The 16,027-nt window shown below is 39.7% G+C and overlaps 1 protein-coding gene and 1 pseudogene across 1 annotated transcript in view; one reads left to right on the top strand and one right to left on the bottom strand.

The window, feature by feature from the left end:
* The first annotated feature begins 3 nt into the window (after window positions 1-3).
* On the top strand, window positions 4-89 carry LOC114006095 (uncharacterized; annotated as a pseudogene).
* A 14,049-nt stretch (window positions 90-14,138) lies between these two features.
* Window positions 14,139-16,027, bottom strand: part of LOC102487841 (olfactory receptor 8S1) — a 5,372-nt gene continuing 3,483 nt past the window's right edge. Inside the window, exon 2 of the mRNA XM_027768140.1 lies at window positions 14,139-14,301. Within this exon, the coding sequence (XP_027623941.1) occupies window positions 14,139-14,301 (163 nt within the window). The remainder of the gene's footprint in view (window positions 14,302-16,027) is intronic.

Genomic DNA, 16,027 nt, shown 5'->3' on the forward strand with positions numbered 1-16,027 from the left:
GAAGAGGCCTAAAGGACTGTCTTCCTATGGTCTGTTGGCTGTTCTGGAATCTCAGCAGAGAATGGCCATTTCATTTGGAAGAAACAACACACAGTTCTCCTCCCATTGAGAGAGCCTCAGGAATGCTGCAAATAGTGAATTCTGACTCTGAGGGACAGGGATAGCTAAGCATGGGGAAACAGCTACCCTGAGTCATTCCTTCTGTCTTGCTCTTGTTGTCTACTTCGGCATTACTAAGTCTGTTCATGCTTCAGATTACAATGAATGGATTTCTAACCAAAGGGCCTTTTGATTTTAACAGGGCCAGATGCAGATGACTGGAGACGGGTGCAGATCCCAGGGATCTCGAAATTCTGAGAAAACTTCTGCCCCACTGCCTCAAAGTGGATTGGCTACTGCAAATGGCAAGCCGGAACCCTCTTCTACCAGCTGATAGTTTGTTTTGGAACCATATGAATTTGGTGGATTTGAATTTCCTATTGTTCAGAAAGTATTTCTCATCATCTTTCACAATACAAGGACAGACTAGACTTCCTTATTTTCCTCCTGGATTGTTGAGTGCTCTAGTCAAACATAAAACCACATTTTAGAGGATTGGATCAGTAGTGCTCCACCCTGGGCAAGGGAAGAGAAAGAATTGGTTCTTGTCAAAGCTTTTGGGACTATTTGGGACTATGCTTAAGGGGAAAGAGACATATTTGTAATGGGATTTCCCAACTCATGGGCAGAAATTCTCACAGGTGGTTAGATGGAAGCTGCATCTGAGTGGAGCCCTTGAATGAGACAGGTGGTCCCAATATCTGGTTAATTTTTTCCACAGGCCTGCATTTAAGGCTTTTGTCACCTCCACTGAGTTGTGAGATCTGAACCCCGTTTCCCAATAAACTCTGATTATTAGTCTGAGAAGTTAGTCTAGAGGACTGGGTTGTCAACCATCCATCTTGCTTCTTTAAAAAAACCTTTTTTATTTATTATTTTAGAGAATTATGTTATTTTAAAATTATTATTATTTTTATTTAAAAAAATCTGACCAGAGAGAGACAGAGAGTGAGGGAGAAAAGGAAAGTAGAAAGCCAGTCACTAGGTCTGGGATTCAAACCGTGGTTGGCTATGTGTGAGTTAGCACCCCAGTCACCATGATACTTGATGGTCCTATTATTGGTATTTAATTTGTTATAGGGCACATGTGCTTTCAGAGAAAAATACAGAAAGAGAGATGGAGAAGTGAAAAAGCAGAACACCAGGCCTGATACTTAATTGTGGTTGGCCTTGTGGGTGTACAGTGCCTCAACCACCTTGCCATCTGCTGGTCTCCCATCTTGCTTTTACCCTATGTAAATTTCTGTGGTGGCTATCTTTTGTAAGATACAGTAAAACTTTATTGTATATAGTTTCTATTAAATGTTAAAGGAAATGTTATGAAAATTTAAAACAATCACCTGAATTAAATGCATATTTTGTTTGTATGTGAAAATATCATCCCCCCCCTGGGTTTAGGTAGTTGTATCTGATGAAAAAGGAAAAAGGAGCCATATATACTGCCATCCCAAGAGGAAAATACATTTTTGGTAGCTCCAGCTCATTTTGTTTTGGTTTAGAGGAGAAAGTACTCATCTATAGGAAGTCAATGGAAAGGGAATAGGACTTCCCTATTTAAAATTTACCCATTCCAGATATCTTGTTTATGCCCTCCACTCTACCCCTTACCATATACTCCAACTTCTTTTTAGATTTAGTGCCTGGTTGTCATGTCAAAATTCTTTCAGGCTAGGAATATGCATAAAACATCCAAAGAAATTGGACCTGATGCTGGATCACTGAGGTAGGCATAAATGTCAAGACCATTTTGATGCTGAATCTTAGAGTTGAAATAGAAGTTCTGTTAAGGCACCTATGCTAGAAGCTTTCTATTACTGTACTGTGTTGTGACAAAGAGGCCAAAGGATTACTATTTATAGGAACTGACCTGAGGAGCACAGGTGGTTTCATAGAGTTAAGCTGTGAATCTTGATTTCGGTTTATATACTCCACGCAGAGAATGTGGAAAGTAATGGAAGTTCCATCAGGTGAACACCAGAGATCACCTTCAATAGAGATTGCAGTGATACACTTTTCAGTGCATGGTTCCCATTTTTAATTTTCAAAATACAGAAACTTGTCATGTTGCTGTCCTCCTGCCTATCATCCCAGCTGGGACTATGGGTATGTGTCACTATGTCTGGAACATTTTTAGACAGGATCTTGCTTGCATGCATTCACATGTGCCCTGTGTGTTTCTCAAGCTGTGGGTCTGAGACTCAAACTGTGCTGTTGGTTATATGAGATCCAAACACCTCTATCGCCAGACCACAGGCCCAGTCTGTGTTTATTTTTCAAGAGAGTTCTTGCACACATTTTGTTTTATCTATTTCTAAGTACTGCATTTTTTGCATATGTTTAGAATACATTTCTATCTTTCATTGGTGTAAAGATATATTATTTTAGTATATCCATTAACACTCAAATTTACCATACCCCAGGTAAGCTTGAAGCCAAGTTCATAAAAACCCAGTAGGAAGATTTGTGGCATCCATTCACCAGAGTCCTTCTCTCTGACACCACAGAGTATGACAGGAAGAAATCGCCAACTCCTGATTTCTCCCTGAGAAGGGAAAGGAACAGACTGTGAAGCCAACATTTGGATTTGGAGACAATGCTGAGAAACTGGTTTCTGTTTTGCCTGAATGGAAGCATTGACAGGAATAAGGTATCAGGATGGGGGCTGCTGAGAAAACAAAGGCAATCAACTTAGCCTGGTGTAATACTGGGGTCTGAAGTACCACACACAGACGCCAGATGGAATGCCAGAACTGCACCTTTGCACCACACCAGGGAGGCCGGAGTACTGCCAACAGACACAAGAGGGCGCTCCTCAATAGAAACTGGTCAACCTCTTTTATCTGGAAATTTGATGCAAAATCAGAGAGGATATACCATCAGAAAAGGCTAAAAACGGTGTTACAGATTCTCTGGCTTGGCTGAGTCTTTGTATGTGACAAAAGTTGTTAGTTCAAAACTGATTGTTGTAACATCATATATTTTATATAATTGCATTGAAAATTACAAAGAAAATATTATTGAATATCCACAAAGGGAAATGAGAAGAAAATGAAAATACATTATTAAATTTTAACAGAACGGAGCCAGTAGTTGGTGTGGTATTTAAGGTGGTGGATCCCACTTGATCAAGTGAGTGGTTTGAGTCCCAGACCTGGGATTTAAAAAATATTCCAAGCACATGTGCATACAACCCCCAAATTCAGAGAGGAGAATGGAAGAGAAGGGACTGCAGTGTGGCCATGCACGCAAGCAGGTAGATTTCTCACTCCCTCAACCCCTTTCCTGTCTGTCTCTCTCCAGTGAGCATATGCACCCAATAGCAAAAACAAAACCAAGCCAAACTAAAACAAAAACAGTTAACAATACAAAAGAAGGGAGCCAAAAAGAAAAAGGGACAACAAAATAAATATAAAACATTCAGAAAACAATGAACAAAAAGACAATGGTAAGTCCTCTACACCAGTCATTACATGACTGTAAATGTAAATGAATTAAACAGCCCAATTAAAAGACATTATTTGGCTAATTGGATTAAAAATGTAAGACCCAACTACTTGCTGCATACAAAGAGACTCATTTTAGCACTAAGGACACATACAGGATAAATATGAAAGCATGGAGGGCTAGTCCTATAACTCAGGGGTAGGAGTGCTGGACATCACAACTGACAATATCACACAATGTTAGGCAGCAGCTTGAAAAACACACCATGTTCATATGTGCACATGTATGCCTCAAATCCTGTTGGGAAGATGGAATGGAGGAAAAAGGATTGTAGCACGACCACACTCTATTGGGGATTCTCTTTCTGTCTCTTTCTGATGGGTATGTGTGATGTCTGACAATAAAAATATTTAATAATTAAAAACAAGACAGGCTCCATAAATTAGTGGTTCAGGGAACCAGATCCTGCATGTGGTTCAAATCCTGGTCCATTGGCTTAAAGAACATACTGAATGCATATGCATGTGTGCCTCAAATCCAGATAGGATGGAGAAATGAAGGAAAAAAGATTGTGGCATGACCATGCCCCACTGGGGGTGCTTTCTTCCTCTCTCGTTCCCTGTCTCTCTCTGGTGAGTGCATGTGCATACTGGAAATTTTTAAATAATTAAATAAATAAATGTGGAAGAAAGTAAAAAGACATTCCATATTTAAAATGAAAAATATATCCTAAGACATTCATTCCACTTCTAAAGAAAGCAGAAGGGGTCATATTTATTTATGTCAGACAGAGTAGACAAAAGACAAAAGTGTCACAAAAGCCAAGAAAATATATTATATAATGAGAAAGGGTCAATTTGTTAGGAAGATATAATAATTATAATTATATATGCCTGTAATACTAGAGCATACATATATATAAATATATAAAGCAAACATTGATAGAATTGAATAGAGAAATAGACAACAATGCAATAATAGCAGAGGAATTCAATACAGCCACTATCAGTTATGGATAGAATAATAAAGATGGTCAATAAAAAAACAGAACTTGAGGAAACCTCTAGACTAATTGACCTAAACATATATAAGGAGTTTTCAAAAATGTCATGCAAAATGTGTCACAAAAACTATGTATGGATTTAATGTTTTACACCAAAATAACTCCTACATTTTTTTGGTTTTGACATTGGGCATGTGCACTCCCAGAGAGAGACACAGAGAGAGAGAAAAAGTGAGAAATCACCCCTCAGAGAGGATGGCCACATCGTAATCCCTTATCTTCCATTCTCCTCTTAGGATCTGGACATGTACACTTACAAACCTGGCATGTTTTTCAAGTCGCTAGGTCTGGATTTTTAATTTCTTAGTCAACCATGTGAAATCCAGCTGCCATGATTTACATTCCACTGGCTGGTCCAATAAATTCATACTTTAATTCAATTTTCCACAACTTTCTAAATTCCTTCATATATAGGACACTCTACCCAATGACAGAAGAATACATAATCTTCTGAAGTACATATGGAGCATTCTCCAAGATGCACCACATATTAATGCACAAAACAAGTCTTCACAAATTAAACAAAATTGAAATCATAAAAAGCATTTTCTTTGATCAAAGTGGAATGAAATTAGAAATCAAGAGCAGAAGGAAGACAGGAACATCCACAAATATATTTATGTACCACATAATCATGTTTACGTCAATGAAGGACTGTGTATACGATGGTGGTTTTGTAAAGAATATTATAGCCTATACCACGTAGTCTAGGTATGTAGTAGGCTTTAGCACCTAGATTTGTGTAAGCACACTCTATGATGTTTGCACAATAACAAAATTGCCTAACATTGCATTTCCCAGAATGTATCCCCATTGTTAAACAACACATAAATGTACATGAGATTTAACAATTCAGTGTTAAACAATGCATGGGTCAAAAAAGAAATCACAAAGGAATTTATGAAATATTCAGAGACAAGCAATGCTGAATCATATGGATGATATTCCTAAGTCACCTTGAACATGCTGGGCACATGTGTCCTGATCCTGTCTGACGAGAAAACTGGAAGTTGGGCAAAGGACAGCACTGTGGGTTCCCGCTGAGGGTGCTTCTCTTTATGGTCAAAGACTAAAAACTTTTTTCTAGGATCAGGAAGAAGGCACGGATAGTTGTTACTATTCAACATAACACTATTCAACACAGTACTCTAGCAAGAGTAATTAGACAGGAAAAGGAAATAAAAGTCATTCAAATAGGAAAAGAAGTAAAACGATATCTACTTACATTATCTTACTGAGAATAAATATTTAAGAAAAGACTGCTAAAGCTAACGAGTTATTATAACAAAGTTGGAGGTCACAAAATTGATGTTCAAAAATCAGTTGTGTGTTATTTTTTTTGGAGAGTTTTTTTGCTATAGAGTGCATGCGTTTGCCAGAAAGACAGAGAGAGACAGAGAGACAGAAGGTGAGAAATCACCCCCTGGGAGGGTGGCCCCACCACACTCCCTTCTCCTCCAATCTTCTCTTGGGATCTGGGCGTGAGTTTAAGCCACTGGGTCTAGGACTCAAACCACAGTTGACTACATGAGAGTCGAGCAATATAGCCATTACGCCAACCACTAGTCCCGAGTTGTGTGTTAATTTTTAAAGAATTATTTATTTATTTATTTAATTTTATTTGTTTTTATTATTGTTTAATTTGACCAGAGAGAGAAAGAAAGAGAGAGAAAAAGGGAAAGTGAGAAAGTAAGCTGTCAGGTCTGGGACCTAAACCATAGTAGGCCACATGAGAGTCCAGCACCTTAACCACCACTCTATACCTACAAGTCCCTAGTTGTGTTTTTTATATATTAACAGTGACTGATCTGAAAAGGAAATTAAGAACCCTATTTACTATGACTTTAAAAATGAAAAATGGTTATGTCCCTGAATTCCCATGTAGTTGAATGTGGTTCGAGTCCCTGACTCAGCATCTTCAAACTCATGCCAGGCCTGTGTGCATGCGTGCCCGAGATCCTGAGAGGAGAATGGAGGAGAAGGGAGTGCGGTGTGGCCATCCACCCTGGAGAGTGATTTCTTGATTCCTATCTCTCTGTCTCTCTGGTGAGCATACTCACTCTATAGCAAAAATCTCTCTCTTAAAAAAAATAGAAAAAAAAAAAAGAAATATACCTGAATAAACTTAACTAGGAGATGAAAGAGTTGAAAATAGGATACAAGTAAGTGGAAAGATATGTGCTTGATTGGAAGACATAGTACTGTTAAAATGTTCATATTACCCAAAGTGAACTAAAGATTTAATAAAATCTCTATCAAAATCCCAATGGTAGGCCATGCCAGCCTCAACATGGAGCTGTATACCATTGTGCTACCATTGGCCAAGAGGTGATTTTGAATAGGTATACAAACACTTCCATGGGATACCCCCCTAGGGACAGTGCACAAAGTAGTAGGAATATGTGGCTCTCATTCTCTCTCCATGAAGGGCTAGTGGTACACATTTCCAGGGGCTACTTAATAGCTTGATCACTATTAAACTTGTACAGGAGAGCCAACAGGATAAACAAATGAGAACTCTCCAGAACTGGAAGCCAGAACCTGGCACTTCCCAAGGCCTCTCTCTAGTGATCCCAGTAATAAATCTAGCTACCTGTTCTTCCTGGAAGGATTTGGCCTGCCCCCAGTGCCTCATAACCTGTAGCTTCTACTTCCAGCAGCTGTCTCCGAGGAGCAGACGGTGCAGACTGAATACCAGTGCTGGGATTTGCCATACATCTTCTCTCCAGCTTAGTGCAGAGTGAGTGGAAGAAAAACACGCACACCAGATTCACTATGAAGACAGAAGAAACTTGTACGCACATCCAGTGCCCCAACCTTTCTAGCTACATCTAGAGAATCTGGTTCCTACCTTACTGATCTCAGGGTACTAACAGGATGTGGTACATTTTCAGCTCTAGTGAGCCACTAAAACACAGATGATAATCTGGAAAACAAAAAAGTTTGCGATGTGCTTTGAAACTTCTGGCTGAACAGATTGGTGGTGAGATGTTCCTCTAACAAGGCCATCTGACAAGACTGGAAGAAACAGTGGTCTTATCTAGTTCCCAGAAAACAAGAAATCAAGGAAAATGAGTAAACAGGGGAACATATTCCAAATAAAAGAATAAGAGAAATCTCCAAAAGTCATCCCAGGTACAGTGGAGATATGTGATTTGCCTGACAGGAAATTCAAAATTATTGTCTTAAAGATGTTCACCAAGATTAAGAGAGGAATTAAGTGAATACTTTCCAACAAAGAGAAAGTATTAAAAAGTATCAAACATGTCACAGATCTAAAGAGTACTAAAACTGAACTAAGAAATTCAGTGAAGAGTTCAAAGGCTGGTAGATAAGTCAGAAGAAAGGCCACCAGAGGTCATTTAATTTGTGGAGGAAAAAGAACGTAATAAAAAAAGAGTGAAGATAGTTTAAGAAACCTGAGACACAAGGAAAACAAGTTAGACACTGTGTGCCAGAAGGAGAAGAGGGAGTAAAAGAGACAGAAAAACACATTCAAAGAAATAATGACAGAAAATTACTCAATCCTGTGGAAGAAAATGAGAAGCCAGATCCAGGAGGCCCAAAAGACACCAAATAAGGTGAATCCAAGGAGGTCCGTCACAGTCCAATTGTCAAAAGTCAAAGACAAAGAGTGTTGAGAGCAACAAAGGAAAAACAAATAATCACCCATAAGTGAAATCACATGTGACTTGTCAGTGGCTTTATCAGCAAAACTCTGGTAGGCCTGAAGGGAGTGAGAGAATATCTTTAAACTTCTGAAAGAAAAAACTGCTACACCCAGAAATTCTGTCTTTCACCATGATGAGAGAAGTGGTAGGTGATAAGGACATTTTTGGACAAAAAATGAGGAGTCTATCACCAGTGGACATGCCTTACAAGAAATGCTACAGGGAGTTCTTCAACCTGAGGAAAGAATACATTAATTAGTAACATGAACGCATATAAAAGCATAAAACTCACTAGTAAAAAAGTAAGTATATTGTCAAATCCCAAACTCTCTAATATTGTAACAGTGGTGGCAAATAAATTTTTTTCTATAGTATAAAAGCTAAGAAGTGAAAACCCAATAATTTGTTAGGGGATACATATTATAAAAATATGTAAAGTGCAACTTCAATAACATGAAACATAGTAGAAAGGGAGTAAAAATGTAGTTAGTGGTGGTTGGCAGGTGGCGTGGTGAAGGGCATTGGATTCCCACATGGCTAACTGTGTATTGAGCAGCTTGCTTTCTCACTTTCTCTCTCTCTGTTCAAATTAAAATAATAATAACATAGTAAATAATGTTAAATGAAAAAATTATTTAAAAAAATGGGGAACCAGCAGTTAGCATAATGGCTATGTCGCTGGACTCCCACGTAGTCAACCGCGGTTCGCGTCCCGGACCCGGTGGCTTAAAACTCACGCCCGGTGCGTGTGCGTGCGTGCCCAAGATTCCGAGAGGAGAATGGAGGAGAAGGGATTGCGGCGTGACCATCCCTCCTGGGGGGTGATTTCTCGCTTTCTGTCTCTCTGTCTCTCTCTGTCTGTCTGGCAAGCGCACGTGCCCTATAGTGAATACCTCTCAAAAAAAAAATGTATGTAATCAAAATTATATTGCTACCAACTTAAAATATCATGATCTATCTGTTTATCTATCATATATCTGTAGATAATAGCCAATATTTTATAAGTCTCAAGGTAATTGCAATGTGGCAAACTATAATATATACATAAAAATGTAAATAAAACATCAAAGCATACTACTTTAGAAAGTCATCAAACCACAATGGAAAAAAGAATAATGGGACCAGAAGGAAGTGGTTAAGGTCCTGGAGTCCCACATGGCTGACCATGATTTGAGTCCTGAACCTGCTGGCTTGAAAATCATGTTACGTATGTGTGCCTGTGTGCCAAAATCTCAAGAGGAGAATGGAGGAGAAAGGATTGTGGTATAGCCATCCACCCTGGAAGAGTGATTTCTTATTCTCCCTCTCTCTGTTTCTGGTGAATCATGTGCCCTAAGGCAAAACCTAAAAATAGAAAGAAAGAAAAAGAAAAAATGGAACAGAAGAACATAAACAACCAGGTAATAATTCACAAAATGACGCCATTAAGGCCTTACCTATCAATGATAACTTTATACATAGACAACTTAAATTTACCAGCCGTAACACATGGCAGAAAAGATTAAAAAAAAAAAATGACCCAGGCACCAGGTGGCATGGTGGCTAAGGTGCTGGACTTCCACAGTTAGTCCTGAAGCCTTGAAAATTATACAGGATTTGTGTATGTGCCTAAAATCCCAGGAGAGTGGAGGAGAAGATGCACTGGGTACATGTGTGTGCATGCCCAAGATTCCGAGAGAAGAATGGAGGAGAAGGGATTGCAGCGTGGCCATACCTTTTTTTTTTTTAGACCACAGATTAGTTTATTTTTAACACCCATCATGCCATGAATTCATAGGGAATAGATTCCAGTAGCTCAGGCTCCTTTCCATTGATTCTCGCAAAGTATGCTTCTCTAGGTGGAGCAGGCTGGCCCTTTAGTCGAACCCAGGTACCTTTCTCTTTGGCTTCTTTCTTTTTCTAGTCATTTTCCTTCACATGTTTTAGGAAGCTATCTCTGCTCTTACAATGCTTAATATGCTCAATATACCCATTAATTCTCTTGGCAAGAATCTTGCCCTTAACTTGTTTCTTCAAAACAATGCCAACAGCATGCTGGGTAACACTGTAGGCTCTTCCAGTTTTGCCATGGTAACATCTGTGGGGCATTCCCTTTTGAACAGTACCCAGTCCCTTGATGTCTACAATATCACCTATCTTGTAGATTCGCATATATGTCGCCAAAGGAACCACTCCATGTTTTCTAAAAGGCCTAGAGAACATATATTGTGTGCTTCTCCTTTTTCCCTTTGTGTTCCTCATTTTGGTTAATTACTGGAAGATGGTAGTTCCAGCCAAAAGGCTGGCTATATCTTTGAGGGGTGATTTCACACATTCCATCTCTCTGTCTCTCTGGCGAGCACGTGTGCCCTATAGCAAAAGTCTTTCTCTAAAAATAAATAAATAAATAAAAAGAATACAGAAAGAAGGAAGGAAGGAAAGAAGGAAGAAAAAGAAAAGAAAGTGTTTTAAAAAAGTATATATTCTGAAATTATCACTAAAATGAAAGTAATTTACATACCCATCACCTCAAGTAGTGCCTTTATTTATATATTTGTTTGTTTGTTTTTGGGCATGGAGGTGGTCTTGACTGAGGCAGATCTCTTTGCCCTTGGGTGAGACAGATCTCTTGGCCATTGGGCAGAAGCAGGACAGGAAATTGCTTCTCTCTTCCAGGAACTTTTCTAACACTGACTGGGAGGTGCGATGACAGCTGGGCATTTGTTCTACTTCTCTAACTCTTCCTTCCTCTAAACCTAGAAGTAAGTCCTCAACTAGGTGGAGACCTGAAGTAGTCCAGGCTAAAGTGGGAGGTGGAGAGGCTTGGGGCGTGAGTTCAGAGCACAGACTGTTCCCCGAGTTCTGCATGAGGAGGACTCAGGATGGAGCAAACAGTAGGCACCCTCTTACCCCCACATCCTGATTTCTCCTCCCTCCTAGTTTCCTCTGACACCTATCTTGTTATGACGATAGGAATTTTATTTGGTAAAATGAAATGTTCCTTTACATGTATCTTCTCCCACTTACTACTTCTCTCTCATTCATTAATTTATTCCTCCTCATTTATCTAACACTAATTGAGAGCTGATCAACTGATAGAGTGTTCTAGACACTGGGGATACACACGCTATTAAACATAGGTTTTGCTCTCAAGGCACTAGTACAAGGTAAGTGCAGCTGAAGCTGCTGCTCAGAAGCTGAGGCTGCATGAGAGGCCTGGGCTTGATTTCTGCCCAACTTAAACTCTGCGGGTGTGGTGACAAATACCTATAGTCCTAGCTAACTAGGAGGATGGGGCAGGAGGATCATGACATGATAAGACCCTGCAACAACTTTCTCTCTCTCTCTCTGCCTCATCAAAAAACAAACAAACAAACAAAAATCTGGAATGTTGAAGAGTGGAGATGGTGAGGAGGCTAGGTCTGGCTCCTGCTCTCACGGCCATTGTAGTACGTTGAGCTCCATGGAGACAGCACTTGGGCAAGTTAGAGCTTGATGCACACCGGATGACTCTGTGTCTCGCAGAGAAAAGATAGCTAAAAATGCAAAGGAGAACCTAGGAAGCCAAGAGGCAAAATGTCATCTTATGCATTCTTCGTGCAAATTTGCTGGGAGCAGTGCAAAAAGAAGCATTCAGATGCTTCAGTCAAATTCTCGTAGCACTAAGAAGTGCTCAGAGAGGTGGAAGACCATGTCTGCTAAAGAGAAAGGAAAATTTGAAGATGTGACAAAGATAGGCAAGGACTTTATGAAAGAAAAATGAAAACCTATATCTCTCCTAAAGGGTTAAAAAAAAGTTCAAGGAACAAAAAAGAAGTCCAATGCACCCAAGAGACCTCCTTTGGCTTTTTTATTGTTCTGTTATGAATATCACTCCAAAATCAAAGGAGAGCATCCTGGTCTACCCATAATGATGCTGCAAAGAAACTGGGAGAGCTGTGGAATAACACTGCTGCAGATGATAAATAACCTTATGATAAAAAGGTTGCTGAGCTGAAGGAAAAATGCAAAAAGGATATTGCTGTATACCGAGCTAAATGAAAACCTGATGCAACAAAAGAAGGAGCTATCAAGGCTGAAAAGAGCAAGAAAAAGAAAGAGGAGGAGGAAAATGAAGAAGATGAAGAAGTGGAGGAAGGTGAAGGGGTTGAAATTGAAGACAATGATGCTGATGAATAAGTTGGTTCTAGCGCAGTTTTACTTCTTGTCTATAAAGCATTTAATCCACCTGTACACAACTCACTTCTTTTTAAACAATTGAAATGTAAGCCTGTGTAAGATTTGTTTTTAAACTACACACTGTATTTTTGTATAGTTAACACACTGCTAAATGTGTCTTTAGATAGCCCTCTCCTGGTGATATTTTCAATAGCCACTAACCTTACTGGATACAAATAGGGGTTGTAAATTGGCATGGAAATTTAAAGCAGGTTCGTGTTGGTGCACAGTACAAATTAGTTATAGGTAGGGATGATAAATTTTTCATCTTCAGTTTTCTCCGATGCAGTTTATATGAAATAATTGTTGTTCTGTTAACTGAATATCATTCTGTAATTGCAAAAAATAAAAAAAAAGTTGCAGCTGTTTTGTTGACATTCTGAATGCTTCTAAGTAAATATGATTTTTTTTTTGGAGAGGTTTTTGCTATAGGGCATGTGCGCTCGCCAGACAGACAGAGAGAGACATAGAGACAGAAAGCAAGAAATCACCCCCCAGGGGGGATGGTCATGCCGCAATCCCTTCTCCTCCATTCTCCTCTCGGGATCTTCGGCAAGCACGCACACGTGACCGGCGTGAGTTTTAAGCCACTGGGTCCGGGACGCGAACCACGGTCGACTACATGGGAGTCCAGCGACATAGCCATTACGCTAACTGCTGGTTCCCAATATGATTTTTTTAATTAGGAAAAAAAAAATACTGAGGCCAGCAGGTGGCATGGTGGTTAAGGTGCTGAATCTTACATGGCTGACTGCAGTTCAAATCCTGGACCCAGAGGCTTGAAACTCATGCTGTGCGCATGTGTGCATGTGTGTGTGTGTGTTTGCTTATCCAAAATCTTGAGAGGAGAATGAAGCAGAAGGGATTGTGGTGTGGCCATTCCAACAGGGAGGTCTTTTTATCTCGGTGACTCTTGGGGAGTGTATGGCGCTGTATAGCAAAACATCTTCGCTCTTTCTTGCTCAAAAAAAAAAAAAGACACATACTTTATTACTTCATAGTGGGAAATTATGCTCACCTCTCCTATTTTTCAGAGTGAAGTAAGAGAAAAGACTTCAAAGAGATCCACATTCTTTCCTTCATTATTTAATTTGTGAACCAATGATTATTGAGAATTTGCTACTTGCTAGGCTCTATTTTACACACTCCTTGTTAAGGATAAAGATAGCAAGAAACCTGTTCATTTTCCTTTTTAGTTATTATGGACGTGGGGATCTTGCTAGGCATCTTTTGGGATAGGAGCAAAGGGGGAGGTGGGTCTCACAGTGCCAAGATGGGACACTCTCAGGATGCAGTGGGATGTTGCTAGTGGTCTGAAAGGTCAGTTTACACTTTGTGCATTGACAGAAGCAAAAAGGAGAGCAAGAGGCAAAAAGGGGAGGGGTAGAAAGGGCAAGAAACTGGGGGACAGCACAAAAGTTGTAGAAATTGCTGGTTAGTCCCTGAGGATTGTCTTGTGTGGTGCCTGGTCCCCCAGTGGATGGGTGTCACCTGCTCTGCAGAGGTTTCTCCACCTCCCTGGACTGAGAGTAGGGCACTGGAGAAGGAGAAACTAAGGCCTCTGTTTTGGAAAAGGAGAGTGCTGAGCCAGCGAGTGCCCATTGCTCTTCCTGCTGCCTCTTCCTCTGGTGACTTGTCCTCCAGGGGAGGAAGCAGAGCCTGGGTCAGAAAGTAAGCTGGGACTTCCTGGCCAGCATCCTTCTCAGAGCTGCTTTCACCTCTTTGTTCTTCAGGCTGTAGATGAGGGGGTTTAACAGCGGGGTCACGACACTGTACTGCACGGAGATCACTTGCTCCGGGACTGAGCCGGATGCTGGAGTCATGTACCTGGAAGGGAATTGCACAAGGAGCAAACTGAGCTCAGGACAATGGCAGCAGTGCTGTTGGCAGTGACACTCCACTCTACCCTTGCCAAAACTCTGCAAAGACTCTGCACATGAGGTCCTCAGTGCTGAGTCAACTGTCTGTAGTGGCAGCATCTGGAAATGACTGCGTGTTCAGCCTTTTCTGTCTTTAAATGCCTCCAAAAATGAGTGACCTTACACAGAAAGTTTTAGAGCTTCATCAAGGGAAAAGGAAATTCTGCAGCAGTTCAAGAGCTGTAATCAGAGTAGAGCTGATAATGATTTCGAGTATTTCCCAACACTCCTTTCTCTGCTAAGCATATTTTCTTAGTTATGATATTATGAGCATTTCCTCTCTTTCTCCCCTATATACACAACAGTACAGATGTAACATGTTCTCATCTTGTGATGATTGTTCTTGCAAAACTGTATGCTGGGTCCGAAATGCAGGCATTGGCCCAGGGTTTACATCCTTGGGAATTACTCTCAGAATCATACTATGTTATTTTTTACAGTGTTTAATAGAAAACTATTTATCCTTTCTCTCTCTCTCTCTCTTTCTCTCTCTCTCTCTCTCTGTGTTTCTTTGGATTGAAAAAGAAGCCAAGACTGGTCAAGAAAGTGGGAGTTGAAAATGTTTTAACTGCAAGATGTAGTTTTAAAATAATAAGATTAAAATGTTTGGTTATGTCTGTTATGTGCCATTGGGAGTAATTTCGAAAAAGGCACTGTTATTATAATTATTTTTAGGATTATTATTTACTATGGCATCATCATTATTTGAATAAGGAAAGATTATCTCAAGAATGCTCCTTGTGGGTTTTGATGCATTTAACTGAAAGGCAGATTCATTTTACTGTCCTTTTTTTGTGTATAATTTATTTTAATTATACTTTTTAAAATTACATTTATTTATTTACATTTATTCATTGTACATCATTACAGCATACAAAGTGAGATTTTCCATCCAGAGTACACTGTATATTGGCTCAATCAAACACATCAACATACATGTTATCATCAACAAATAATTTTCCATTTCTTGTTTCCTTTATGTTTTGCCCTTTTTCCCCCATCCTTGATTCTCTGTCTCTTCTTCCTCGGCTGTCTCCCACTCTCCTCCTACACTGTCTCTGGTATCCATGTTTGCTTTCTATACTCCCCCACCACACACACATTTTATTGAGTCACTAGAGACCTTAATTAATCTAAATATTTTCATAGCAAGCACAGCTGATATATACATTTCCATGAACACAAGTCCAACTTTAGGCATAAGCCTCAGTAAATAGAATGAACATCCTATAAAGTAGCACTTTTTGTTTTTTTAACTTAATTTACATTCTTCGATTTCCTATCCTGAATATACTGCATAGTGGCTTAATTGGGCATATTATTATAAAAAATTTTCCATTTCTAGTTTCTAGATTTTTTTACCTTCTATTTCTGACCTTCTGTTCTATCCCACCCTCTTCTCACACTATCTCTGGTGTCTACAGTTGTCTTCCATTCCTCTCCCCCCCCCCACACATTATAGTGATCACACAATTTCTTAAATAATCTAACTACTTTCAATAGCAAGTTCACTTGGTACTCTTAAGAAAATGAGTTTTGGGACCAGCAGTTAGTGTAATGGCTATGTCACTGGACTCCCACGTAGTCGACCGTGGTTCGAGTCCCAGACCCGGTGGCTTAAACTCATGCCGGGT

This window comes from Tupaia chinensis, unplaced genomic scaffold, assembly GCF_000334495.1.
Source record: "Tupaia chinensis unplaced genomic scaffold, TupChi_1.0 Scaffold145652_1, whole genome shotgun sequence".
Lineage (NCBI taxonomy): Eukaryota > Metazoa > Chordata > Mammalia > Scandentia > Tupaiidae > Tupaia > Tupaia belangeri.